Below are 27,762 nucleotides of genomic sequence, written 5' to 3' on the forward strand. Positions count from 1 at the left end.
AACTCAAAATAGGTTTCCTTTGAGAAACAGAACCCAGTTCCTACTCAAGACATAATGATTCATATCCCTGACCCAGTTCTGATCAGCAAATCACAGGATCAAGTGCAAGGGTTTAGGGGTGTGTGTGTGTGTGTGTGTGTGTGTGTGTGTGTGTGTGTGTGTGTGTGTGTGTGTGTGTGCGTGCACACTCTCAATTACAGTTTAGAAACTGGAAAATGTGGGCCTCTGGCTAATATTACTTTTTGCTTTCCTCTACAGGCATGAATGCTTTACAGTTACAGAATCTGGCAACGCTGGCTGCAGCTGCAGCTGCCGCCCAAACCTCAGCCACCAGCACCAATGCAAACCCTCTCTCCAGCACAAGCAGTGCCCTGGGGGCCCTCACAAGTCCCGGTGAGTGGGAAGCCTTACTCTCCATCGCAGGGCACATGTGCACGCATGGCTTACGTGCCAGAGGCAGGGAGTTGGGCTGGATTTTCCAGGACAGAGTCAGGAAAGCTGCACAAGATCTCTGGCCTACAGTCCCTGCTCTCTCAGGAAAACCTCGAATGGTTGTGTTTTCTTTCCCAAGGGTAAAATGAGACAAGTTTTCAATGAAAAAACGTAGTCACTTCACTTTTATGAGCGTTTCCTTTCATTCTTCTGATGCTTAGGTATTACTACCGCAACCTTTAGTCTCATACTCTGCTTTGTGTCCTATTCTCTTAAATGGGAACAAAGTTTAAGAGTTTTCTACTGGTTCTCAACTCTGATCTCTTCAGTGTTGACTTTCACACCAACTCTACCCTGCACCTTTGAGTTTAAGATTCATGGTGTAGTACAGGCCATTGTGTGGTTATTTATGGTCACATTCTGGGTTGTGTAATTGCATATCTTTTTTTTCCCCTTATAAAGTTTGTTGGTCTTATTCGAGAGCTAGTAACAGTTTTCCTTTTTTGACCAAGAAAGACCTAACATGGTTGCTTACCATGAACTGTTTTCTTTATTTTTAAAAATGAAACAGAATGATTTATTGGCTTCCTTCTCTGTAACCTCTGAGGGAGTGTGCTTGAACAATCTTGCTTCTAACTTTAAAACCATCACCCTCCATCACCTGTGTCCAGATGATCAGCTACTTACTGTGACAGAACTTTACTGCAATTGTGCAGGATTTTCTTATGAAAATAGGAAGTGAAGCTCCGGCATATCCCTGACAGCTGTCTCAAGAAGTCTGGCTTCAGGAGCAGTAAAACATGCTCCTCAGACCTGTAGAACTGAGGGGAAAACAGCCCTTGGATCTTTATTAAACATTGTTTATCTAGAAAGAAGAAACCCAAGCAGTGTTTATGAAAATCGTCTGAATTTATCCCTAATGTGCTAAAATCTCTAGACAACAGACCATAAATATGGAGATTTAATTCTTTCAAGGGTTATGAAAATACACCATTACTCTAGGTGGGCTTTACTTTTTGGAATAAATGACATTTCTGAAGAATCAGCTTTGGGGGTGGGGGATCTGTTTTCACATTTTTACTGGATAGCAACAGGAAGGGGCCTCTTTCATCAGCAGGAGCAGTCACAGGTCCTTCAGCCGTTCCATGCATGGGCCCAGAGGCTCCTGGGGTGGCCAGGCACATCAGGCATCTTCCACAGGCAGCTAGTAGGGCGTGGCCCGGTTGATCATGCCAGCATACTCGGTGTAGGGGCTAATTATAGCCAGGACCCAGACAGAGAGAGATACCACCAGTACCGGTCCTTCACCCAGGCATTCTTCTGGGTGGAGATTCTTCTGGCCATCTTGGTCTTAGCAGAGACTTGAAAAGTCAACCTTTGACAGTATTTTCAAGAAATGAACTCAGAGCTTTAATAAATTCTTGAGTGACCCTATACTAACTCCTTTTCTTATTCTGACAAAGACATCTTAAGCAGATGAAATTTTATTGTGCTCACAGTTCAAGTGTCTCATGATTGGGAAGTCATAGCTGCAAGCCCTAAAGACGCCGGTCACATGGCGTCTGCAGTCTGAAGCAGGGGATGAATGCTGGCACTCAGCTCACATTCTCCTTCTCATTAGGACCCCTGCAGACCACAGAACATCACACTCCACATGCAGGCTAGATCGGCTCCTTCAGTAAAACATCTCTTGAGAAGTCCTCACACACACACACACACAGTTAAAGGTTTGTCTCCTAGGTGGCTCTAGACCTTGTTGAGCTGACAATGTCAAGCATAACAAACAACCTTAACATTATTAGTTTCTCCCTTATGAAAACAACAGTGATTTCCTTAAAATATATTAAGTGCAAAAATATTATAATTTGGTAAGCAGTATCTATAAGGTATAGATATAATGGTAAACGATGCCTTTGGGTAGGAAGTATGGCAATTGAACCAGAAATAAATAATACCTAGTCTTTCAAGAGACCTCAGAAAATAAAGAAATAAATATGAATTTAGATGACATAAGGCTGTTGATAATGATAAAACAGAATTATGTATACAGTGAAGTATCTGAAGGAAGGAAGCCCTCTATCAGAAGGTGGCATTTGTGCCAAAGCCTGAATGAAGTGAAAGAAGCTTGTCCTTCAGAAAAGGACAGATGCAGTGCCGGGGGAAGGAGTTTGGAGTGATAGTGAGTTAGCAAGGACAGCAGCGCTCCTGGGAACGGGGTGGGGGACAGACAGTGAGGCTTAACTGGGTGTGGTGTCTCCCACCTTTAATCCCAGCACTTGAAGCAGAGTTGGCTAGATCCATGTGAGTTTCATCTCTCCGAGACCAGCCTGGGCTACAAAATGGCTTCCAGGACATCCAGAGAAAAGAGTGAAACACCATCTCGAAGGAAGGAAGGAAGGAAGGAAGGAAGGAAGGAAGGAAGGAAGGAAGGAAGGGAGAAAAAGAAAGAAAAAAAAGAAAGACAGACAGACGAGTGGACGGACAGGCCCATGTTACTGGATCCAAAGCCATTTGTGTTAGCTCTCCCATCAGTCTGACAGAATGAATGCCTGACATAACTTGTCTTCCTCTGATCCAGAGGGTTCAGACCACAGTCGTCTGGCACTGTTTCTGAGCCCACCATCATAAGGAACGCCGCTATCAGTGAGAGTGTGGCTGAAAAGACTAGTTGTCTAATGGCAACAGGAAGTAAAAACAAAATATAGGAAGTGACCAGGGTAAGATACAGCTTCTAAAAACATGCACTAGTGACCTACTTCCTCTAGGAAGGTCCCAACTCCAGAAGTTTACAAAATTATGCCACTAGCTAGGGGATAACCTTTCAACATATGAGTCTGTAGGAGACATGTCAGGTACCAACTATAATACCATTTCATCAAGTATTTTGAAAATCATGAATTCTTTATTTGGGGTTGTATATTTGGGTTTTTCAGACAGGGTCTCACTGTATACCCCTGGCTGGCCTGGAACTCACAAAGATCAGCCTGCCTCTCCCTTCTATGCACTGGATTTAATGCATGTGCCACCATGCCTGGCTATGAATTTTATTTGAACCTTCTCAAAATGAAGGATGCTCAGCCTAGGAATATGAAAACATCCCATATTCTTACAGCCAAAGAGAAAATATATTTGAAGATGTTTTTGCCTTTCTCTTGCTGTGGTCAAAATTAGCAATGAGTCCTCCCCTGTCTTCCTGAAGCAGCATGCTGCCCTTCAGTAGGTGATGCTGCCTGAGGATCACTGGAAGGGCTTTGTCCCTGCAAAGGAATGCTCTTCACAGAGCTCAGAGGGGTTCGTTAGAACCTTTAAGTGTGGTAGCAAAAATTATTTAAAATGGAAGTTTTGATTATTTTTCCTATGCAACTAAAAAAAACTTTTTTATTTAAATAAAAGTAAATGTCCCTAATTTAAGTAAAAGCCCCTAACTTCCATCAGGGACTTTTTCAGAGGTGTAGAAAATATGGTTAGAATCATTAGTAACGTCTGTGCCTCTATTCTTCGTCAGGATGATCAGTTATAAAGTAAAGTGTTAGACACTGCCACAGGGCTAGTATGTTGCTCAGATTTCAAAACGATTGTCCATTGAGTTCACTGTATCGTGAACAGTCATACTGTAGAATACATGAAGCCTCATCTTCTCACTCCTACACAGGGCTTGAACTACCCTATGTTTAAATTTGTCTCGTAAGTTCCAGACAAATTCATCTACAAAGGAAAGGGACAATTTAATCCCCAAACTATTAATTTTTTCATAATTATAAATTTATCTTTTCAATTTTGCATACTGAGAAAAAGTCTCCCTACAGCATTATTATAAATGATTTTAAATAGTCTTGGCTTTAAAACATGAAAGATTAAGCTTTAATTTTTATTTTAAAAAATCCCCTTAAGCAATAAATAGGTTCCTTTGTCTCATGGCCTTGGAATAAAAATTAAAATAGTTTAAATTGCCCATGGTTAGAATAAGTGTTTCATATAATTATCAGATAGTAGTGTATAAAATTAGAAATTAAATCATGAAAGAATAAAAAGCAGGTAAGTGCACATTGTTCCTTTTATGAGCTCCTCTTGGGTCTTCTGGAACCTAATTTAATCGCGGTTCTTCTATTTTGATAGGCTAATTTTCCCTTTATTTACTATTTAGTTAATAAATCCTTGGGTCATTTCTTATTACCCACTTTCCAACCTGTTTTTGAGAATCATGTTTGTTTTGTAGAAAGAGACAAACTATATGTCCAGCAGATAGCTAGGTATTAAAGGCAGTCACACTTGTCTCCTGCAGTGTTTATAGATGAGTTGTTTTTATCTGGTAATGTTCAGAGCTCCGAAATGAGCATGACTTTCACCATATGGGAACTTGGGCATTTTCTGTCTAAAACCTAATACTGCAATACTGCACTTGTCTACTATGTTATTTCAGAGCCTCCTGGTTCCTTCTTTCTTTTTTTTAAAAGATGTTTTAAAATTCTCCAAATGTTTCTGTAAGTGCAGACTCAGTCAAGTGCACACTTCAAGATAATGGATCATTTCTTTCAATAGCATAAGACATTTTAAAATGCCAGGAAGCATTACTTTATTCCCACTGCTGGCTCTTCAAAGAGTTTTCCCTTTAAATTCTTAACAGTCTTTCTCCTTGCCTTCAGTCTCCTTGAAGACTGCAGCAGACCGAGTGCCAGGGAAATATTGATGTAACCTGCTGGCACACTGAAGGCCAAAGAAGGGGAGAGGTGTTTTCATGGGCTCAGGCCCATCATGCCCTCCTCATACAGATGACTGGGGAGTGGGTGTTGTTCCCGTTCATATCTGTGTTACTCAGGCAGATTATATAGAACAAGACAGAACGTCAGTCTGTCCCTAGAGGTTATCCTGCAGCCTTTCAGTTTGTAGGAGAATTTGTTATCCTAAACGTGTCTGTGTCTGCATCACCAGAAAAATGGTGATTCACAGATCTCCGAGCCACATTTACGAGCCTTTCAGCGTGTGTAAGACCGTGTATTAAAAAGTGTGTTAGGGCCTACATTGCCCCCAAGCCAAGGTCCAGAGCAGTGATAGAAAAGACACTCAGAGATGCTATCTGAAGCCACTAGAGATGCCTGAGCTTCAGGAAGTCCAAGACTAAGCGTCCCCCTGACCTGTTCTTCCTGTGGCCTTCCTTCTCTGGGCAGTCCCATAGGATGCAGTGGCTGAGTCCCCATCCTGCCGCAGAGGCAGCATCATACCTCCTCAGTCGTCAGCCCGCTAGGTCCACCCTGCAAATGCCATCTCTCCCAGCTGACACTAGCCTCACAGAGACTCTCGCTTTCACCTCCTCGATTACTGCACAGGCCCAAGTGCACCTTCCCTCCTCCGTCCTGTTGAGAAGTGTAAATCTGGCGCAGTGTGATCTAGGCTGTGAACAACCTCCCGAGTGTGCCATCCCGGGTCTTGCCCTGTTGCTCTTTCCTTCCCTGTCCCAGGGGCGTCGGTTTTCATCACGTGCCCCTCCTTTCCTCTTGAGTCTGCTGTCCTAGAATCTCAGCATTCCTCCCTTGGCTCCTTCTTGGGAAACTCTTAGTGTCTTCTGCTAAAGCGGTGCTTGATCCTGACATGGCCTGTAGGTGTAGAGCTGACTTTTGACTTGTGTTGTTGAGACAAGGTCTCGTATTACCCTGGCTGGCCTTGAACTCCCATAGATCTACCAGACTCTGCCTCCTGGCTGCTGGGATTAAAGGTGTCACCACCAGGCCAGCTTAAAAATGGCTCTTTTACTACTTGTATAAATTAAACTGCAGCAAAGCTAAATGTTGTTTTAAATATCTCAGTACTTACATTTTGATAATCAGTCCACATGTCTTCCTCATCAATTAAGTCTTCCATGGAGTTTGGTTATCACTGTACATACACGCTTGACTTAAGTCTAGTCAACGTCAATAACAGCTCCTTCTTAGGGACCTTCCAGGAAGGAGCTCCTTGAAGGCAGAGAGGTGGAGAGAAGCGTCTACAGGAGCTAAGCATCCTGTGATCCACTGGAACGCACATCCTGTAGTCTCTGGAAGAGTCATTTGAACATGTATTTGCCCTGAATCACCTCTAGTCAGTGGCCCTCAACCTCCCTACGCTGTGCCCTATAATACAGCTCCTCACACTGGGTGACCCAACCAGAAAACTATTTTCTTGCTACTTCATAACTATAATTTTGCTACTTTGTGAATCATAGTGTAAATATTTGATATGCAGAATATTTGATATGCAACCTCAATGGGGTCTCCACCCACAAGTTGAGAACCATTACTCCAGATATGAATACACTTTCAAAGTAGAAAGTTTTTGTTCAGAATTCCCCCTTGCATTTGAAACATCACACTAGCTTCCAAAGGCTTGGCTTCTTTGTTCCTTTTTCTCTTTCTCTTTCTCTCTCTTTCTTTCTTTTTGGTTTTGTTTAGTTTTGGGTTTTGGTTGTTTTCTGTTTTGTGGTTTTTGTTTTTCAAAATAGGGCTTCTCTGCCCTGGCTGTCCTGGAATTCAGTCTGTGACCCGGCTGGCCTCAAACTCAGAGATCTGCCTGCTTCTGCCTAGGGTATTTTTTTCTAATGTTTTGATTTTTATGCTGTGTAAGAGCCATCCGTTCTAGTCTAGTACAGTGCAGGCATCTCTAAGGAGACACCCGAACTGGTTAGTGATGCTGACAAGGTCAACTAAGGTTTAGTTCCTGAGGTGCCATAGCTGTATTTTACATGAGGATACTCACTTCTGAGGAAACTAAGAGTCAATGTTGACAGCAAAGTTATATAGGGTGGTTTAGTCTTTTTATTACAAGATTCTTACAAAGTGTGGCTTTCAGAATGTTCTTATTTCATACTACAAAATAAGGAATCATCGTTGATCAAAAGCGCCTCATTTTCAGAACCACCTACTCAAAGATAGACGTTTGAAAAATGGCATAAATCTTCCTTAGCAAGCATCTGTTAATTGTGTGTGTATTGCTAATTGCATACTGCAATGGAATACCCACATTGCATAGATAAAATGAGACCCATTTAGCTTAGAGTACTTTTTACTTATAATGTACTTATAAAATATGGGCCATTCTATTAGTTCAGGAACCATACTCATAGGAGTAAATACCTCAGGTTCATGCCTTCCCCTTCTTTCCCTCGCACCATTTTTCATTGTTTATCATTGCAAAAGGGAAACGAATCTCAAGGCAATCAATTCACCCCTCTATTGGCTATTTTTGTATGTGTTTTGATTAAGCAGAATCAAAACAGTCAAACAAGCTCTTTATTTGTGGGGCTGAATCAGTCAAGAACCCTCACATCCTTTTTATTACAGAAAAGATTGACATTCACTCCTCGTCTCACTTCTTCTAAGTTGTACTTCCTCATTTCTGTCAATTTCAACAGTTTTGAGCTACTTTTTAAAAAAGTTTTCCACCCCTATTCTTGGTCCTGACATTATGTCACTTATTGGAATCAAGAATTCCATGTGAGCTTCTATAAGTAAAATGACACTGAAATAATTATAATCTCCTGGTATGGTGTTCATTCAGCTGAGGATCTCTTGTGAACTGGAATTCCTGTTCCCCTTTACTTACATTATGTGTATGAACATTCTGCCTGTATGTGTGCATGTGCACACAGTTGGAGTGATGGATGGTTTGTGGTACCAGAAGTCAAACCTGGGTTCTCTCAAGAACAAGTACTCTAAACTACTAGCCTCGCATCTGGAATTCTTTTAGTACTTAACACACTGGTAGATAAAGCTGACAAAAGTCCTTTCTCATGTTACTGCTAGTTTTTTGAGAACAATTTTTTAATAAGACTTCCCATAGTAAAATAACTTAAGCTGCCTCTAAGATAAATTATAATTTTTGCACTTGTAAAAAAAACTTTACATCACATTTTTATACCTCATACTAAAGTTTCGAGTTGGAGAGAAATGAGGAAAGAACCCTGTCTAGCTTTTCTTACCTCTTTAAGCTGTATGTTTGTCTATGTATTCAGTGTAACCAGGAGCTCTGGCTAGATTTTGTCATTATTTGTGGATTTGACAAAGAAAGAAAACCAGAAAGTATGAGGATTGTGCCCTGGGAGCGTCTGCCCGCACTCCTGCTTGGTTGCTTCCCAATTGAAGCATTACATGATAACCAAGGATGTTTTGGTTTTGTTCAACTAAAATCTGAGATTTGAAAGCCAAATAGTTGTAAATACACTGGTCTTCTAGGGAGAGTTTCTCTCTTCAGCAGGGATCAGCCACTGTAAGTGAGGGTCAGCATGCAAGTATTTCTCCAACAGACCTTGTTAAAATATGGAACTCCTTACACCCACATGTCTATCAAGAATGGTGAGTTGACGAAGGAGAGTCCTCTCAGTGCTTAAGAACACTGCTCTTCCAAGGTCAATTCTTAGCACCCTATGGCAACTCACAGCAATCTGAAACTCCAGCTCCAGGGACTCTCACACCCTCTTCTGGCCTCCATAGACACCAGGTACACATGTGGTACACAGACATATATGCAAGGAAAACACACACATTTAAAATAATAGTCCTTAAAGGAAATGATTCTGATGTGTCAGAAGCACAACTAGTTTTCTATGCATTGACATCTTCAGCTACCAGAGTGTCTGGTTCCTGCCAGCAGAGGGACTTGGGCACGGGAGCTGGGCTGCCAGTACTTTACGTGTCACTCCTAACCCAGAGCAGACCTGAGTCTCTTACTAGCTTGAACTAATGTAAGCTTAGTGAAGCTGAAGAGCCAAGGAAATAGAACTGTTTATGGCTCACCACGGAGCCATACTCAGACTGAGGCCAAGTACATTCCACCTGTGCTGTGCCCTGTACTCTGCTTTGGGGCTGCCATTCTCAGGAGAAGCAGTCCCTGTGATACTTTCTCTGCTAGATGCTTAGTGTGTTGTTACTTGGGGCTCATTGTTTAAAAAGAAAAACTATTTACAGACTGACTAGCTCCTTGTTCTTGACCTTAGTTCTTAGTGTCCCTGGATAAGTGTCAGCGACACAGTGTTGGTTATCAGTCTCCACAGTCCCTGCCACTGTACAGCGGATCCGTGCCCAGTCTTCTTGTGGGTTTGCATTAATTCAGGGGTGTGCCTTCTGTCCATCACAGCCTTAACCGAGTGAGGTTTTCAGTCTGCAGAGTCTTCTCTGTTGCTGTGAAATGCCATGCAGCCTTGCTAGCATGCGGGCAGAGGATTGAGTATTAATCACCTAGTTGTGTCCATAATAGATGGGAGCCATGACTCCATGCGTGTGTCCATAGAATACTCTGACCTAGTGTGACGCTTGAAGGACTTTGTGGACCAATGGCTTCACACATGCTAGGCAGGTACTCTGCCTGTCACTGAGCAGCCATAACCTAACTAAGTTCTGCTGAGTCACCTGAAGTCAGTGTTGGCCTTTCGTTTATTGAGTAGGAGTTCAATCAAGAACTTCACTCATACCAGACAAGCAGAGACTTCTAAGGAAAAACTAAAAGGAGCTTTCCTTGTAGGTGTGGAGTACTCATAAACTCCTTAAGTTATGTACCAGAGACACGTAGAAAAATAAGCAGACTGCTCCATGTAAGACTGGAGAGAGCACTCAGACAGGTAAAGCACGGGTCGGTAGCAGGAAGGTATGTCCTGGGGAATGAGAATCTTGAAGAGAGACCGTCTCCCTAGAACACTACTGCATTTGTAACTATTGGTTTTAGTTATATTTTAAATATATGTAGATATTTAAGCCAAAATCTTAAGAATTAGTGGGATTTTTTTGCAGGTTAGAAATAGAATGAAAGACGTGTCAAATGTGAACATGTAGGTAAAATGATCTGATCAGAAAATCAGTGTGAGATTTACAGAAAGTGGCAACCATGGGGACTCTGAGATCTAAAGCTTAGAGACATCCATGGACTTCAGCCCTAAGGACCCAGTCATTACCTAGGTACCAGTTTGATGTGAAGAAGAACAAAAGAAGGATGAGAGATGAGCCCAGCTTGTGCAGTTTGGGTGAGCAGTAGGGTGGTACCTGTGGTGGAGAGAGGTGCGTAAGGGGAAGGAAGCCTATGAAATGATAAACTGAGCCTTGCTGGGATATGTCAACAGGTTGACTAGCTCATCCTCACAGCTGAAGAGTGACCTGAAGATCAGCTACAGGAACAAAACTGTGGGCACAAACTTAACCTAAGTCATTATAGTAGCATCTACAAGGAAATAGAGGACCGTGTATAAATCCTTAGTTTCTGTACTTGTGGGAGAGACAGATAGAGCAAGAGGTAGAAAGAAGTTCTCAAAAAAAAAAAAAACCCACACAGATTGGAACAGGTAAGAGCAGCAGAGTGATGCTGTGGTTGCCTCTCTACGGAATAGTCATCTATCTACACTAGTAGACGTCAACTCTGTGGGCAGAGAAAAGACAGCTAAAGACTAGAATTGCAGACAGTGTTTTCATGGGATGTGGAGACATGGCTAAGCATTTAAAAGCACATATTTCTCTAAGAGAGGATATGAGTTAACTCACATATGCATACCCAAACCCCCCCCCCCCCACACACACACACACACATACACACACACGGCGGGGAGGGGTTTCAAAAATTGCATCATTGCTAGGAAAATGGTTCTTAAGATGGACAAGCCATAAATATTTTTCTAGACTGAAGGAAAGAATCCAGAACAAAAGAAGAGGTAAGTGTGGAGCTGAAGGACTAGGATGGGACGGCAGTGCCGGTCACAGAACACTCCCTGGACCTGTGTTGCCCTCACAGATGAACCTCTCTGATAACAGTCCCCAGCCTTTGCCTCTCTCCCAGGCACCTAAGTGCACAAGTGAAAGGCAGGCCATCAAACAAGTGCAGAATAGGTGAATTGCAACCTTAAAACAAAGAGCTGATACACATACAGCTTTCCAACCAAGATGTCTTTCCAAAGATTAGATGTTAGCCTGGCCATTCTGCCCAGCGCTTTCAACCCAGCTAACTAGGACTTACTCTTGGAAGCCCTCAGGGGAGACCCACAGAACCTGGGCTCACTGGCTCAGTACATCAGCCCCAGCCAAGTGCATTGGAGAGACTGCCTTGATTTGTCCACCTGTTAGCATCTTACAAATGCCTTTCCCAGTTTTAGATCTACTTCCAAAGCCTATGTTTAGGGACTAGGTACTAGGAATCCATCCCCCTTTCTGCTTGTATGCTTTCCAAAGTGATAAGTATTGGGGGAGGGGGGCATCCATAGCCAGCCTGTTGGCATAGGCCAGGACATCTCAGCCACCTGGGAAGCTGAGGCAGAAGGATCACAAGTTTAAGGCAGCCTAGACACCCTAGTGAGACCCTGTCGTGAGATAGAGCTGAGCTTAGTGCTTAGCCTTCTGTAAAGTTCCAGTACTGCAGAACGTGGGAGGGAGGATAACGCATCGACTGTGTAAACTGGACTCATTTACCCCAGCGATCTGACAGCGATAACTGTGCTAGTCTTGTTAAATGAATCTGCTAACCATGGATTAAAAAGAGCTTCTGAGAAATGAAGGAAAACTCAGCAGAATTGGGAACATACCAGAAGTTGAGGCAGAAAAGTACTTATCTCACATATAGGTGAAGTCCTAAGTGTCTAGGTCTAGAAACAAGAAAGATTCCTAGTCAGGGTGGAAGTGTAACAAACTGTAAAAACTACAATGCAGAAAAAGCACCCGTGTCATTATACAGATCGCAGACACCCTGAGAAGAGTCAGTGGAGCTAATCATTAATTTCCTCACTCGTAAGAAGCAGTCGTTTCACTGTCCTCATTGAGAGACCGAGGTATGCTATACCTGGGTCATACACACATACGCACATTGATATCGTACATACATGTGTTTGCACACACCGCTCTTCCTGAAGAGCTAAAGAAGTCAAACACTCGCAGGCTTCCTAAAAGTGCTAGAATGTGACTAGAAATGCTAGTGTGACTTTCTCACTGTTCCCTTTTGTGCTTCAGTGCCTCACTGACAGAAAATGTCCCACAGTGCCTAAAATGCAAGGCTGGAAGACTAAGCTCTCCTGACCAAAGACAGAACAGTGCTACTGGGCTAAATAGGGTGAGACATCTGTGTCTGGGCTAAATAGGGCGAGACGTCTGTGTCTGGGGGCCGTCTATTTTCAAGGGCCAGGCACTGAGGCCTAGCCAGAGTTTTGGTTTTGGTTTGGCTTGGTTTGGGTTGGGTTGGGTTTTGGTTTTGGTTTTGGTTTTTTGGTCCAGGCAACACACTGCTGGCCACTTGCTGATATGCATTCTGATACTGATAAGCCCACAACTTTTTCCAAATGGAGGGTAATATGACATGAACTTTTGGGGTTCTGTTATCCAAAGGAAAATCTGTATCATAGCAATGTCCCTTTCCACCACAGGAAGGCCAGACATTAGGCAGGTCGTCAGCAAAGCAGATGGCAGGGCCTTCTCTCCACACACTGTTGTTCCAGGGGCCACAGCCAGCATATCTTAGTTTATAAGCACACAAGTCTTCATGGTCACCTCTTCAGACACCTCTTTCATAATCCTGACAAGGAGTCAGAGGCTAAAGGATAGTTTGTCTGAGGGGAGAGTGTTTACCAACAGGTTTTAAGACAGTTACTTCTGCACTATGAAAGATTTGAGAGCAAGAGTATTTCTGTCTTCTCACCCTGTCAGTAACTACTGTCATTTTCAGTCTATATCTGTGACCATTTGTAAAAGCACATGTGTGTCTGGGGGCAACTGAGTAGGGTAATGTACTCTGTTAAAGACAGGATCTCACTAAGTATCTCTGGCTGGCTTAGAACACTATTTTTATACCAGGCTGGCCTTGAACTCACAATGATCCCACAGCATCTGCCCTGCCCCTGTCCCTGCCCCTGCCCCTGCCCCTTCCCCGGCCTGTCCCTGCTTCCCAGTTGTTGGCATGTGGTATGCCCCACCGCAACTGACTTAGTACTTTTATTTTTATACTTCATGAACAAAATATTATTTAAGTGTCAGTGATCTCTTCTTTTTTCTACTCCATTCTTAGCAGATCCGTATGAGGTAAAACTATATAAAATGACTTTCAAACCCTAGCTCTCAGAGGCCATTTTCCTTCTTAAGTATGTCTTCATGGGACTGGAAAAGGAAAAGATACCAAGAGCGCAAGGCCCTGGGTTCGGTCCCCAGCTCCGAAAAAAAAAAAGAAAAAAAAAAAAAGGAAAAGATACCAAAAGTAACACCTGGCTTGTTGACAGTTACTATGATAAATTTCTTTCAAATAAACTAGTGAGAGTTCCAAAAGGCATTTGGAAATGAGAATTAATGTGATGAAGTCATAAGACAACTTAGTATGTTAAAAGTACGGTGTCTGTCCACATTGGCTTCTCCCAAAACTCTGGCTCTTGAATAAAAACTTTCAAAAATAATTTCAAGGGGTTGGGGATTTAGCTCAGCGGTAGAGCGCTTGCCTAGCGAGTGCAAGGCCCTGGGTTCGGTCCCCAGCTCCGAAAAAAAGAAAAAAGAAAAAAAAATAATTTCAAGTCAGAATCTAATGCTGAGACAGAATTTTTCTCCCTCTGGCCTTCCAGAGGACCCTTCTAGGTCCCGGTGCTGCACCAAGTGGTCTGTGAAAGGTGTTGCCAGTGTACCTGGGGTAAAACACAGGCCACCACGGACTGTCAAGTAATGAGAGGACACCAACTCGAAACCTTTTATGCTGTTGTCTAGCACACTCTCCTTTTCTACCCAACACCCCTTCCCCCTCCCCCCTCTCCCTCCCAAAAATCTTTTCAGAAATAAGTTAAAATAAGAAGTATGGTTATTGGAGAATAATTAGGCCCCCAGGAGAAGAGACGCTGTATTCATTAATGCCCCAGGTTGTGATTAGCTAATAATGGCAGTGCCTATGTCATTGCATAATTACTCTGCAGTTCACACTGTTGGAATACAGCGTCCAAGCTGCTCAGAGACAAGACAGCAACCACAGGCTTCAGGATCTTACGTTTAGTAGATATTTTCTCTTTGTTTACAATTGTTTTCTTTTCTAAGCCACAAAGACACTGCTTTCACAATCTAATTATTTTGTAGAGAGTGGTTAATGAATGCATGGACGGCAATCTTGCTCTTTTCTGCTACTGTTGTTTTGTGTAGCTTAGCAGAAAACTTGCTGCCTGGAAAATGGAGGGAAGAGGGTCAATATAAGAAAATCTGGTTTTTCCTGTGAGCGTTCTGTAGAGTTGTGCTAGATATGGCCTGCAGATACACAGGTAAAGGGAATGTCTTAAAGAAGAGAAACTCTTCAGTAAAGAGGTGGCCAGTGTGAAAGTGAACCAACCCCTAATGCACTTTCTCTGCCTTCCATGGCATATCTGAGTCTTGAGAAGGATTAACTACAGACCATTCCTAGCTGTCAGCAGTCAGCCTTCCCCCAGCAGGAATGCTCTTCACTATCTATACACCTTCTGTAGAATATAAGCAAGCAACAGGAAAGCTTTTGGGGTTTGCAATGGATCTCAGGGCAAGTGAAGTCACAGAATGGCCCTGTATCTGGGCCTCCCGTCTCCTGCTTATGCGTATGAGTGGCCACTTGTACTGAGAGCAGACATGTACCCATGTCCTCTTCATGTCAGAAGAATGAAAGTGTCTCTGTCCCTATTCTGGTGACACAAAGGCAGCATCTGCCTCACCAGTTTTATTTTGAAATACCTTTACTTTATTTGACATATAACAGAAAGAAAGAGTCTGGTAAGTCTTCACCTAAATCACCACCTCCTCTGAGTCATTAGGGCCCTTCAGTAAGGCTCTAACCCAAAGAGAAACCCGTGCCCTTGCTAAGAAGTGCAGATCAGCTTTGCTGGAAGAAAACTATGCAGACATCTGATCCCCCTGCCTCAGCCTCCATTCATTTAGAAGCACCTAGTACCTACTGTGTATCATTATCCTATGGTTCTAGGAAATTAAAACAGGCATAAATCTCTATTCTTTAATATGCTTGCCTTCTATTAGGATTTTTTAATACACGGAACAAAACCACACCTATTACAGTTGTTTTAGCTCTCATTTTTCCCTGACTCCCAATTGTTTTTCTTTCCTTTCATAAGCCAAACCTGACTTCTTCTACTAAACCTTCATTTTCATATGACTTAAACTAAATTGTATATAAAACCAGTTCTACAGCAAATTGATAGAACTACATCAGACATCCCTGAGACAAATGTTTCCCAATCATTCATGCAAAAGATTTCTGAGAGCCCCTCCCCCACAATCATAGCATTTTTAGTGGATTTAATAAACCCAAAATGGGCTAAATGCTGATTCTGATGTGGGAAGTCCTAACTGCCTCTTAAAGCAAACAAAGCCTTTATAACTAAGTGCATATGCTCAGAGCTATCTGTTTCCAAAACCACCAGAGCAGCTCTGAGGAGATCGCCCAGATAGCCCACATAGCACCTAGCATCACTGGCTTCTGGGTTTACACCACACAAATCTGGCCTTTGTGGTTGTTGATTTGGAATTGGAGAGACATGTGCTAGTAAATATCCCTTGGTCAGAAGACTGAAATTCCAAATAGGGCAAGCATGGAGAGTCATAAAACCACATAGATACCTTTGATCCTCAGTGTCTATAGAGAGCTGAGCCTCTCCCATCTGCATTTATATTATAAAGTAAAATGGAGAGCTCTCCAGAAGTTGGGCCTTGAACTGTGAGAATTCTGCCTCATTGCAGTGCTCATTTTGTAGATGGAAGCCATGTCTAGAACTAGTAAAAAGTGAAAAGCTTCTTAAAGCTGAGCGAAGGGATGTCTGAGGCCACAAAGGCTATCTTCAGGTTTGCAGCAAACCCTTTGTACGTGATTATTTAGATCTCTGCATTCATATTTTTACAAGAAAGAGCAACATATCTCTGGGATGGCTCCACTCCCTTTAGAAGACATCTATTTTCAGATGTGTCTCCTTCATATTAACCTGAAATCTATCACTTTGTAATTTCCATCCACTGAATCTAATTTTGATCTCTCAAACTACAAAGAATACTTTTTTGATGCCAGGACCTAAGACTGATTCATCCCTTGGTTTTCTCTTTGTGAACTAAATATTACATTTTAAACTTTCTCCTTCCTTAACTTTTTTTGTATCTGATCATTTTCCTGAATGTTCTCAAAGCTACACACACACACACACACACACACACACACACACACACACACACAGAGTTTTGGGGATGGCGCGTTTCTGGGTGACTAGGTTAGCAGTAAAAGCTACAGAGTTTGTCTCTGTTTAACCAGTCACCAAAGGGTGCAGAAGCAGTGGATCTTCAAATGCTGCTGAGTGATGCAGTGGTGGTCAATTTCTCTTCAAGACAGAATGGCCAAAAGTTTCCCAGCAATTTCACCCTTGCCATGTAGCAAACACCAGTGCCACCTCATCTGATTATCATGCCCACTCCCAGAAATAAATCCTATTACTTCTTCTTTGGGAATTAATGCTAAGCCTCAGTTAAATTGATATTCCCTGGTATCCTAGATTGGAAGCAACAGAGGCAGAAACATTAAAGGTAGATCTAGGAACACAAGCAAGTGTGTTGCCTCCATCTCTGCAGTAGCCATGAAGACAGCCAAAGCCCAGCATAGGCTCTGAGTTAAGTGTCAGCACAGTGTCGACTCTCGTTAGTGAGCTGCCTGTAACCGGTTCCACCATTCTCCGTGCCTAGCACCTGTTGTGCACTCAGAAAGTATTAGATGCCACCATAGTAAGTTCCCTATCACTGCTTACCACAGTGTAGGTGCTTCCACAGCATCTTAAAGTTCTACAGAAAAAGAACCCAGCACAGTCACTGGGCTGACATCAGAGTTCAGCCAGCCACATTCCTTCAAAAAGGAGCTCGAGCATTCCTTTTTCTATCTTCTGGCCACTGATCTGACTTTATTCCTGGGCCCAGTCTCCATCTTCAGAGCCAGGAACTTTGGGCCAAATACTTCTCATGCTGCCACATTCCTGGAGTTTTCTCTGTCTTCTACTTTTATGGGAAAATGTCCCCATCTCAGTGTCAGCCAACAGCCGTTCTACCTCCATCCTTAGTTGGTCTTCATCACGGAGCCTGTTGTATCCTAGGTTCTAGGAATTGACGCTCTCTCTTGAGCCACCCACATCATTCTGCCTACATCTTTCTTGAGATGTAGTCTGTCTAGAACCACAGCTTTGCCTACCCAGGACAGAGAGAGAACACCTTGGTGTTCTTTATCAAAACACGGTGCCTTACCAAAGAGCATCATGGCATCTTTTTGCATGAAGGTCAGTGCCCTAGCGCTGGCCATTACCAATGAGTGCATGAGCTATCTTGCCAGCCTCTCCATTCCAAGTATCACCCTTCTTCCCAAAAGCACAGTGAAAATGGTAATGAGGAGAGGAGTCCTTTCATTCTGGAAATCTAGGAAAAGGCATCAATCTGTGGCACAAGTCACCTTTGAAAGAAAATAAACTAAATACCCTATTGCTGAGATAGGAGCTCAGATCCTTGTATATGGCAAACGTGTGTTCTAGCCACAGATGAAACTTTCTTAACAAGGATCACTAACCCTACCTTTCCTCATTTGCTGGTTAAAAGAAGACTTCTATTTATGTGTGCATGAAAAAGTCATGTGGTTCTTCTGAGGACCCTATTCACAGCAGGAATCCCAGCTGCCATGTGTCCCCCATATATGTACCTCACATGTATACCCCACATGTGTACTAGGTCAATCCATTTAACATCTGAATCTACGCTTTCTTATCCTCAAAGGAAAAGACTTCTGACTAGTTTATAAATTGCCTTAAAGTATCTCCGTGCAATGGAAGAAAGTCTGAGAGATGTCTTACGAGTGCTGACATCCAGAGAGCAGACCCAGACCTGGCACTGTGTACGTAACACTCAGCAGCTCTTCCATTTTTTTCTACATCACAAAGGCCTGACTAGGTACTTAGACTGTGACTCGGAGCTTTCATCTGAGGCAACAAAATACTGGATGTGTTGCTTACCCAGGACAGACCCTGAAGACAGAGAAGCCATCGTGTCCTCTCCGTTGGGGGTGGTGTTAGGGATAGCTCCATGTGGAGCTTTGCAGTAAAGAACAAACCTCGTCAGATGAGCAGACATTTTGTGATCATATCAAGGTAAATGTGCCCTTACCTCAGTCTTTGACTACCTCACTTCTCCCATTTCGTGTTACCCCTAAAAGGGGGTACCCCATAAAAGGGCACAGACTTTAGTATGAGCTAATAAAGACAAGATTTTGTGTACTGCACTTCATTTTCTTTCCTGTTAGTCAGCTTGGGAACCTAGAGGCTGGTAGGTTAGATGTAATCTGTAAAGCAGACTTCCTGTGCCTTGTACGACAGTTATCACTGTCACAACGTGAACAAGGCAGACCAGATACTGCTGGGCCACTCGCATGCCTCCTTAACACTGCTCTGCAGCCTCTTGTAGGAAACGAAGCAGCCTGCCGTCCACACACATTTCTGGAAAAGCAGCCAATGTTTAAATACTGCATGTTTTCTGGAGTGCTGGTTTTGCATTTTGCAAATAGGTTTAGTGAGAAAGTGGAGGATGTGGCTCCCAGTGGAGACTGAAGAGAATTTCAAGTGGACAGAATGAAGTTCCCAGGACAGCCCACTGCTAGTCTACTAACCCTGAAACAGGGAAACATGTGGATTGATGGCATTTGGTTTCTTTCTGGTTGCACTGAGGATCTTCTTCTATATTGTGCATCTGCCAAACATCTACTTTTTAAGTGGTTGACTGAGATAGTCCCTGTGACAATCTGAATTTAAACAAAGTGCTAAAGTTTAAAGAGTTCTAAAGGTAATTCCATACGCAACTGGAAGAACTCTTTGCAACAAAGACTAAAGTTGGGGCACATTCGAAAGTATTAGCCAAGGACCCACTGAAAGGCCTCTCACTTCAAGGCACTGCACACAGGTAAGGTCTCACGGTTCATACTGAAGTCTTCTCTGCTCCTGGTCTTGTCTTCTACTAGGATTTCCAAAAAAAAAAAAAAATCGTATAAGAAGATGTGAGAATCTGTATTCAATCTACTTACTACAGTCAGTCCCAAGTGGTTTTAAATTAAGTAGAAAAACAAGGTGTAAAGAGAGCTATTATTTACACCGATTCTTCACTGCTCGTAGCACAATGGTCCTGTGGTTCCAAGGCCGTTCCATCACCACTCATTTCCCTAAACACAGACTTGCTTGATACTGCAGGACACCTCTCAAACCTAAAGAACCCCTAAAATCACCCATGAGTCATAGAGTCAGCCAGTTCCAGTGTCGTTTTCTCTCTTGCCACACACTGAGACTCTAAGATGAAGTAAGTAAGCGGCTGCTGAGTCTGCCTCCTCTCTGATATCTGCTTACATAAAGGCAGGTAGTGAACAGCTTAGAGCCACTCGTTTATCAGATGACCAGGGGCCTAGATTTCCTCCTGTCCATGCCCCCGCCAAGTGTTTTCTGTCCACTTCCCAGACTGTGAGGATTATCCCATGTCTCAGCCTATTGTTTTCCAGTCACTTCTCTTTGCTCTGAGTAGTGTGAGGAACAGAAAGAAAAATGAAGCTTTGAGTGCAGCCAGACTTCTGATGGCACTGTACCCTGAGCACGGGAGGGGCGGGACTGACTGTATCCATCAGGACATCCCTTGTACTTTGCTTTGGCCCTGATGAAGGACAGGTTTTGTCAAAATATATGAAGCTCCTTTGCAATGCCAGAGTAACCGATGTATTTCCTCTTCAGAGTCATTCTGTATTAGCCTCTTATTAGTCTAGTCAAGGTAGCTTCCAATGGCTGCTGTTGACAGGATATGTGTTTTCTGGTTTTCCATAATCTTATGACCTACCACTGGAAGCAGTGTGTGTTCAGTGGAAACTCTACTTCAGAGTTTGAGCTGTGATCTTCTCCTGGGCTACTGATCTATGGGTTCAGCATTTCCCATGTGAGCAGCAGTGAACCACATTGCCTGTCAGCCACAGTCACACAGAGAAGCATCAGGCCTCTAAGCTGTATTGCTGAGTCAGGATGCTCAGTAGGGTGGTTTAGCAAACACATTTCCAATTTAGGATATTTTCCATTTTTGAATGGGATCTTTGTTCTGCTGGAAGTCAAGGAGCATCTGTATTTTCAAGTTGTTTATATCTCTGAATCTTAAGTGTGCCTCCTTACTTGGCATAGTTAAGTCTCAGCTGGGGAGTTCTGTTAAATACAGTCTGGTCATCTCTCTACGCTTCAGAGAAGACTGCTGTGAATAAGACGAATCCGGGTGTGTCCTTTTTCTTCTTTGTTTCATGCCCACTCATCTCTCTAGTCTTCTTTCTTTTACATTAAGTGCATATTTACCAAAACAACATTTTAATTTCATTAATGATTTTTCATGCTTTCAAATTCTATTTAATGATTATTATAAATTATCAGAACATACTTCTAATTTATATTCTTAATTTCAGTAAAATTAAAAAAATGTTTCTCATGTAATTATTTCCTTTCAGCCTTTTAAATGTTATTTATTTGAACAGTATGTTAAAAACCTAGCAACAATTATAATTGCAACAACCTAGCAATATTATAATTATTTTTCATAACCTTACATCTTTTAAAGAAACATAATAAAGGAGAACAAGTAATAAATCTTTGTATTTCTAAGGTATTTATAGGTATTCTTATTTATAATTTCTAGTTCTCTTCATTCTCAACATTTAAGGTTTTGGCTTTATCTTTCTCACTTGTTTGGCTATTGTCAAATACATTATATTTCTTATACCACATACCTAATCATATAGCTAGGTATATTTTAGCCAAGTTAGTTTAGTTAAGAGGAAAAAAATCTAATATACTTTATAATTACTTCCTCTCTTCTCTCTTCTCTCCTCTCTCTCTCTCTCTCTCTCTCTCTCTCTCTCTCTCTCTCTCTCTCTCTCTGTGTGTGTGTGTGTGTGTGTGTGTGTACCTCAGATCTCTTGTTATAAACCTAAAGAATTTGACTATTCCTTTGGAGACAGAGCTTACCTATTAAGCAGTACTTTTCTTTGTGTTCCTTCTAATCTGGGAATTCTTTTCTCCATTTCTGGAAGGTAATTTTGCTGGATATGATTTTGGTTGGCAGTTTGTTTGGGTTTTGTTTTTTTCTAACACTGAGTATATCCTGTTATGAATGCATTGATTCTGCTGAGAAGTCAACTGACTCTTTCTGGAATCCTTGTAAAATGGTCCTTTTCTTTGATGCTTTCAGAATTTCCTGTCTTTGACATTCAGTATTTGCACTTGTATATCTGGATATGGCTCCATTGTGACATAGCAATTTACTTAGAATTGTTTCATTTTGGAGACACTGGATGTGCCAGTGTCTCTCATCAGACTTGGGAAATTATTAACCATCATGCTTTGGAACACTTTTCTAGTCTCTACTGTCACCTTTCACTTTGTGCTTTATGTGTATGTTAATGTGCTCAACACTGTACCGGGTTCCTATGACCCTGTGTTCACTGTTTATTTCTCTCTTTTTTGATAGCTTCAAGTTCACTCATTCTTGTACTGGTTCATATTTGCTCTTGATCCCTGTGGTGAAATGATTTATTGCAGCTCCTTTTCAGCTGTAGAATTCCCTTTGTTTATATTCTTTGTCTTGTTGATATTTTTGATGATTAAACATACTGATATACCTTTCTTCCATTCTTTAAGCAGGATTTCTTTTACTTGAGTATCTTTTTAATATCTTCTTTGATTTTTTTTCTACTTTCTAAGTCTTAATATCTGGACCCCTATTGTCTGTTCTTTTGATCTTCCACCTTATTTCTTGGCTTGTATTGTGACATTTATTAACCACTGGGCATTCACTCACTTCCTCCTTCACTCCCAGGCAGACTTCTTGGTTGTTTGCTTGCTTAGCAGCTTAGCAAGGCTAAGTAGTGAGGACCATCGATTTGCCATGGTGCCCTCGGTACCATTCTTCAAAGGCATGGCCTCGAGCTATGAGGGGCAGATTGTGTTTGGGTTTTGTTGTTGTTTTGTTTTGCTAGTGTGTGTGTGTGTGTGTGTGTGTGTGTGTGTGTGTGTGTGTGTGTGTGTGTTTCCTTTCTTTACATAGCTCTCCTCATTGTCTCTTTGCCTGATCTGTTAGGTTCCTAGCTAACATATCTCTATTGTCACCACACATGGTGTTGTTAGCCTTAGCACAATTCCAAATTGGGCCGGGGGTGGGAGGGTGTTATGTTGTTTGGTTGGTTGGTTGGTTGGTTGGTTGGTTGGGTTTTGTTTTGTTTTGTTTTTGTCTTTTTTTTTCTTAGTCTCCAAAATCTGATATGATTAAAGCCAGGGCCTTGTAGGATAATCTTTAAATTCATCCTGGAGACATGTACTGACCCCAGGAAGACATTCCGTAACTTTCTCTGACTGTTTCATTAGAACCATCAGCCTACTCAGAATTGCTTACCAAAAACAATTTTGATCCCAGTAGCATTTTTGGCTTAAAATCACTGTTTCAAATAAATGTATCCCCTTTAGAAGCACCTGTATTCTTACAGCCTGTCTCACACTCTAGACAGAAATTCTGTGTTATTGCCTCAGAGCTGGTGGATACAATGGCTTGCTTTTCTTCAACACCTCTTATCTTCAGAAGAGTCTTTGTGCAGTGGTCATAGGCTACACTGCTCTTGACTTGCCTTTTCTAGCAGACTTCTAGCCTGTAAGTGATAACACAAAGGTAAATGAAGCCAGGGTTCCCCTAGCAAGCTGTTTAGGGGGAGTCCTGCATTCTTCATGGCTTACCATCTAATTTGGGCAATTAAGAACAGAAGGGAGGAGAACGGGGCTAACTAGAAATGGTGGAGTCTTTTCTTCCTGGAAGAACGGTAGTCCTGGATTTGGAGCTGTGAGGAAGGGAACCGCTGCCTCACTCTCAGGTGGGCTGCTCCTAAATTCATCTTCAGGAGTCTGATACTGCAGGAGAAAACCTGTTGTAGACTGTGACCAAAATCCAACAGTTTCTCTCAATTCCTACAGAAATGTATACATTTTTCTAGGAATAAAGAAGTGGATTTCTTGTTTTGATAGGACAGTGTCTAGAGATAGTAACTATAGCATTTTATAATAATATAGTAATGAGAGAGGATCCACGGATGTCGTTACATTGCCCTTTCAAGTTCTTCAGTCGTTTCACTTAAACTCATAGTTACGTTTGGTTTGGTTTGGTTTGGTTTGGTTTGGTTTGGTTTGGTTTGGTTTCCTAGTCTTTACTTCTGGTTTAGAATTCAAACATCCATCATGAATAGTTTGCCCACCTTGTTCACTGGCACAGTCTGGTCCAGGCTTTTACGTGTAGACTAACATCAGATAGAGTCCATGGGAAACATGCCAGATTTGCACACTTTAGATGAACTAGGTTATCAGCAAGAACTCCCCCAGAAGAGAAAAGCTAGTATGTGCATGAAGCTGTTGTCTGTACCTCAGTCACACCAAGGGTGAGTTCATATAGGAAGCTGAGGTGAGTGTCTAAGCAGAAGGGCAAGCCCAGGCAGCAGCACAGCGACAATGGCTCCTAATGCCTTACAGGATGTGGTGAAGTACGAAAACTCAGCAAAGCGTTCTGAGACTCCTGGTGCAAAACGAATGCAAGGAGGCTTCTAGCTGACTGAGGCTTCTAACAGGAGAACACCTCAGAACACCTCTGGACCCCAAAAGACTTAATCCTTAGAATGAGATGAAGGTAGGAAATAAAAATACTGATCCAAAACTTAGTGCTGAGAAGTGCTATAGATATTTCCCTCTGAGAATTTACAGCAATGAACAGGCCTCACATGAGCACCCTTACATGGGTGGTCAAAGTCCTCAGTCCATTTGAAAAGGCCTTTGGTATGTCTTGTCCTCTAGTATTTTGTGTAATCAAATGGGCATTATCCCTGAAAAGACCTTCTTCAACTCAGACCTCAAAGATTTCCGGAGATAATTTTTCAATAATATTAAGAAATCATTTAGGAATCATCAAATACAGTTATTCCAAGGACCGAGAGTAGGAATAAGTGGGCTGGAAATGTGACTCAGCAGCTAAGTGGTTGCTGCTGTGTTACCCATGTTAGATGGCCCACACATGCCTCTGACTCCAGCTCCAAGGGATCCAAGTCCCTCTTCTGGTCTTTACAGGTACCAGCATGCATATACAAATACACTAGTACTAGTATACAGACACATAAGCAGTAAAATTCTTTTTTAAAACTGGCAGAGTCAGAGTTGGACATTCTATGTAGATCAATCCAAAGCCTCTGATGTTAGAACTATTAGAGTATTAAAGGAAGTTAAACTAACATGTTCATAGACAGACACTTAAGGGATCTGAAAAGTTAGAATAGCAAATGACTATTATAATGGCCATGCTGATGCTTCTATAATGGCAAACTGTAACATAATATACAGTGCTCTAAGTCTAAAAGGATTTTACTTACATACAGCTAAAGGAAGTTTGGTGAGCAAACTGCTTCAGAATATAAATTTCAGAGTCTCCTACAGTGGGACTAACAGAAATCTAAACTTGCAGGGTTCGTTCACAATTTCCCAGGAAACCACAAGGAGCATGCTCAGTGTGCTGGCAAACAGACAGAGGAGGGCCACTGCAAGGAGGAAACTGAAGTTACGGCCTTGCGCAACGAGGCAGGGTACCAGGGAGCTAGGACCCCAGCCTGCCATGTGTCTCTTCAGTTACCAAGCCCACAAGCCACAGGACCCACACAGACGGTCCCATGTGTCTTTAACAGAAAAACTTGAAGAAAAAAAATGACAGTTTAGCAGCACTGCGGTTACCTGTGAGTGACAACAGGTTTCTGTCCATTCCAATTGGCGTTCTTATTTTGTGCTTTCTCTCTCCCTTTCTCATTTTCAGTGGCTGCTTCAACCCCCAATTCTACTGCTGGTGCAGCCATGAACTCCTTGACCTCTCTTGGGACTCTGCAAGGATTGGCTGGAGCCACTGTCGGATTGAATAATATTAATGCACTAGCAGGTACCATAAGCAGTGAGTATCTGCTGCTCGGGTGGACAGCCTTCCCCTAAATCCCCCCAGAAAACAGTCATCCAGAATTGACCCAAAAGGCTATGAAATGGGGAGAGCTACGACTTGGGATGGAGGAGCACATGGTTCAACAGGCAGAAGTTTCCCCTCTGACTTTGTCTCTAAACCAACCACGTCCCACCCCAACCCCAGTCTCTTTCCACTTGTGTAGTGTAAGTTCAAATCCTTAGAGCGCCATGGCTCAGCGTATAATCTCAGGTTCCAAGAAGTTTGGTTTGGTTTGGGTTTTCTCAGCCCACCTTCAAGGCAGGGGATTATAACAGGAAAGTTAATGGAGTGGACATTGGGAACCATACATCCAGCTTACTGCCAGTCAGCTCTAAGAGCTCAGGCAGATCGAGGCTCCCTCCTGGCCTACAGTCTCCACTGGAAAATTGAAAAATCTGAGTCAAATGATATTGAGGCCCTCCAGCTTGAAAAACCAAAGTTTTTCAGACAAGTGTAGAAGCAAGAACCTAATCCCTGGAAAGCCAGAAATGAAACTGAGTGACAGGGACATAGTGCAAGGAGAATGGTCTTCATTAAGACCCCAGAGAGGCCGAGTGTCCCTAGAGACTGTAGAGTGCCATTTTACTGTGACAAGCACAGGGCTCTCACAGATAGCTCACCACATCTCACTGAATTCTGAAGCAAGCTCACTGATGGAGATAGGCGGCTGGCCTCTGCCCGCACAGCTAACTGTTCTGCTGTTCAGGTGCACGTGGGAATAGTGCCCAGGCCTGAGGATGAATCACATGTTTGGTGTGGGCTTCTGCACTAGGAAAAGTGAGCCGCAGCTACAAGGAGGGCATCTAACTTGCCTATGCGGCCGTTTGCTCGCCCTTGTTGCTCAGGAGATCCATAAACAGCCACCAGCGTTTCTGCATTGTGAACCTAGTTGTCTGCCAGGCAACCCAAGGAACACTGTCTGCTTAAGTTTTTATTAAGTGGGTCCTGGTCATTTACCTTTCTTTAAACCATAAGTAAGTAGTAAACTGTTTCCTGAGTGATCAGACCATAATTATTTTAAAGCAAAAACTGTAATTTACATTTAAAAGTTCAAAAAGTAATAGCTTGAAAGAAAAACAGGTTGGATCAGCAAGATGGCTTGCCATAAAGGTTCAACCCCTGGGCCCCCCTGGTAGAAAGAGACCATACACTTGTACAGATTATCTTCTGAGCTCCACAAGTATATCCCCACTCCCTTCCCACACATACAGAAATACGTGTAATGAAAGCGTTTAAAGAGTCTAAAGTGTATCCACATACAGGTTAACTCACATAAGCTTGGTAAGAATCCATACTTTAATAACTAGATAATCTCCAGGTTTTATTAAATCTTTTCATTTAGATGCTCTAGCGAGGCCAAATAGAAAACGACCGAGCCGAGTTCTCTGTGATCCTGAAGAAAAAGAAATGTTTCCTTCCACCCATGATAGCTTTTAATTAGCATATAGTACATGGCCTGGTAACCTGTGACAGCAGAATGCTTATTCCAGTTCAAACTGCCTCCAGCTTTTACATTTTGCAGCAGCCACCTAGGAGCCTCGAGACCCGAGTTCTGTTTTTGGTGCAGCTCCTCTTTCTGACCTTGTCCTACAGCAGAGCCAGCCTACTTGCCCTTCACTGGGTTTCGGATGTGTGTACATCCACCTCTCATGCTGCTTCTCTTGCCCCAGGACCTAGTTCCCCTCAAACAAGGACTTTGATTTGATCGCCTGCCTGTCCTTGGTCTGCAGAGTAACAGGCCAGTGGGGATGGTTGTCCTCCTCAGCACGTGCTCGTGACTGCTGTGTTCACCCGTCCGTGTCCTGTGCCCGTGACTGCTGTGTGTCTACCCGTCCATGTCCTGTGCCTCTGCGCCTGCTTTGTTTTGTGTTGCTGGCCTTTCCCACCCTTATTGTGAGGACCCAAGGGGAACTTGTGTTGAATGCTGAGAAACCACAGCTAGTCCTTGTGTGGGATCACATGTTATACAGTTTGCTCTGGCAAGGACAAGTTTCAAATTGAGTTGCTTTGCCATGTGGGTTAATAGAAATATACATAGTTCTTGACAAGAAAGAATGTTCTTAACTTCAAATACCCTACCTACCAGTCAGTGTGAACCAGGAAGAAAATGTTAATTAAAAATTATGAAAATTATGTATAAATGGAAATATATTCCTTCGTGATAAGTGTTACTAGTGCAAACCTCTTCTACAAGCTCAGCATCAACTAAGAGGGATATTTACTACTTGTCTCAGATTAACTGTTAAAGGAAACCCCTGAGGGTGAAGTGTCCTCTTGGTTCTTTCTTCCTCAGAAGAAATGATGTCACTGCTAA

The 27,762-nt window shown here is 42.6% G+C and overlaps 1 protein-coding gene across 50 annotated transcripts in view; it reads left to right on the forward strand.

Annotated features, from left to right (window-relative positions):
• Celf2 (CUGBP, Elav-like family member 2) overlaps window positions 1–27,762 on the forward strand; it is an 825,373-nt gene that overhangs the window by 780,907 nt on the left and 16,704 nt on the right. For 30 of the 50 annotated variants that reach the window (XM_063276302.1, XM_063276307.1, XM_063276308.1 and 27 more), the window contains 2 exon segments: window positions 259–393; window positions 25,272–25,391. In XM_063276302.1, coding sequence (XP_063132372.1) covers window positions 259–393; window positions 25,272–25,391 — 255 coding nt within the window. 50 annotated transcript variants of the gene reach the window in all.

The sequence above is a fragment of the Rattus norvegicus genome, chromosome 17, assembly GCF_036323735.1.
Source record: "Rattus norvegicus strain BN/NHsdMcwi chromosome 17, GRCr8, whole genome shotgun sequence".
NCBI lineage: Eukaryota > Metazoa > Chordata > Mammalia > Rodentia > Muridae > Rattus > Rattus norvegicus.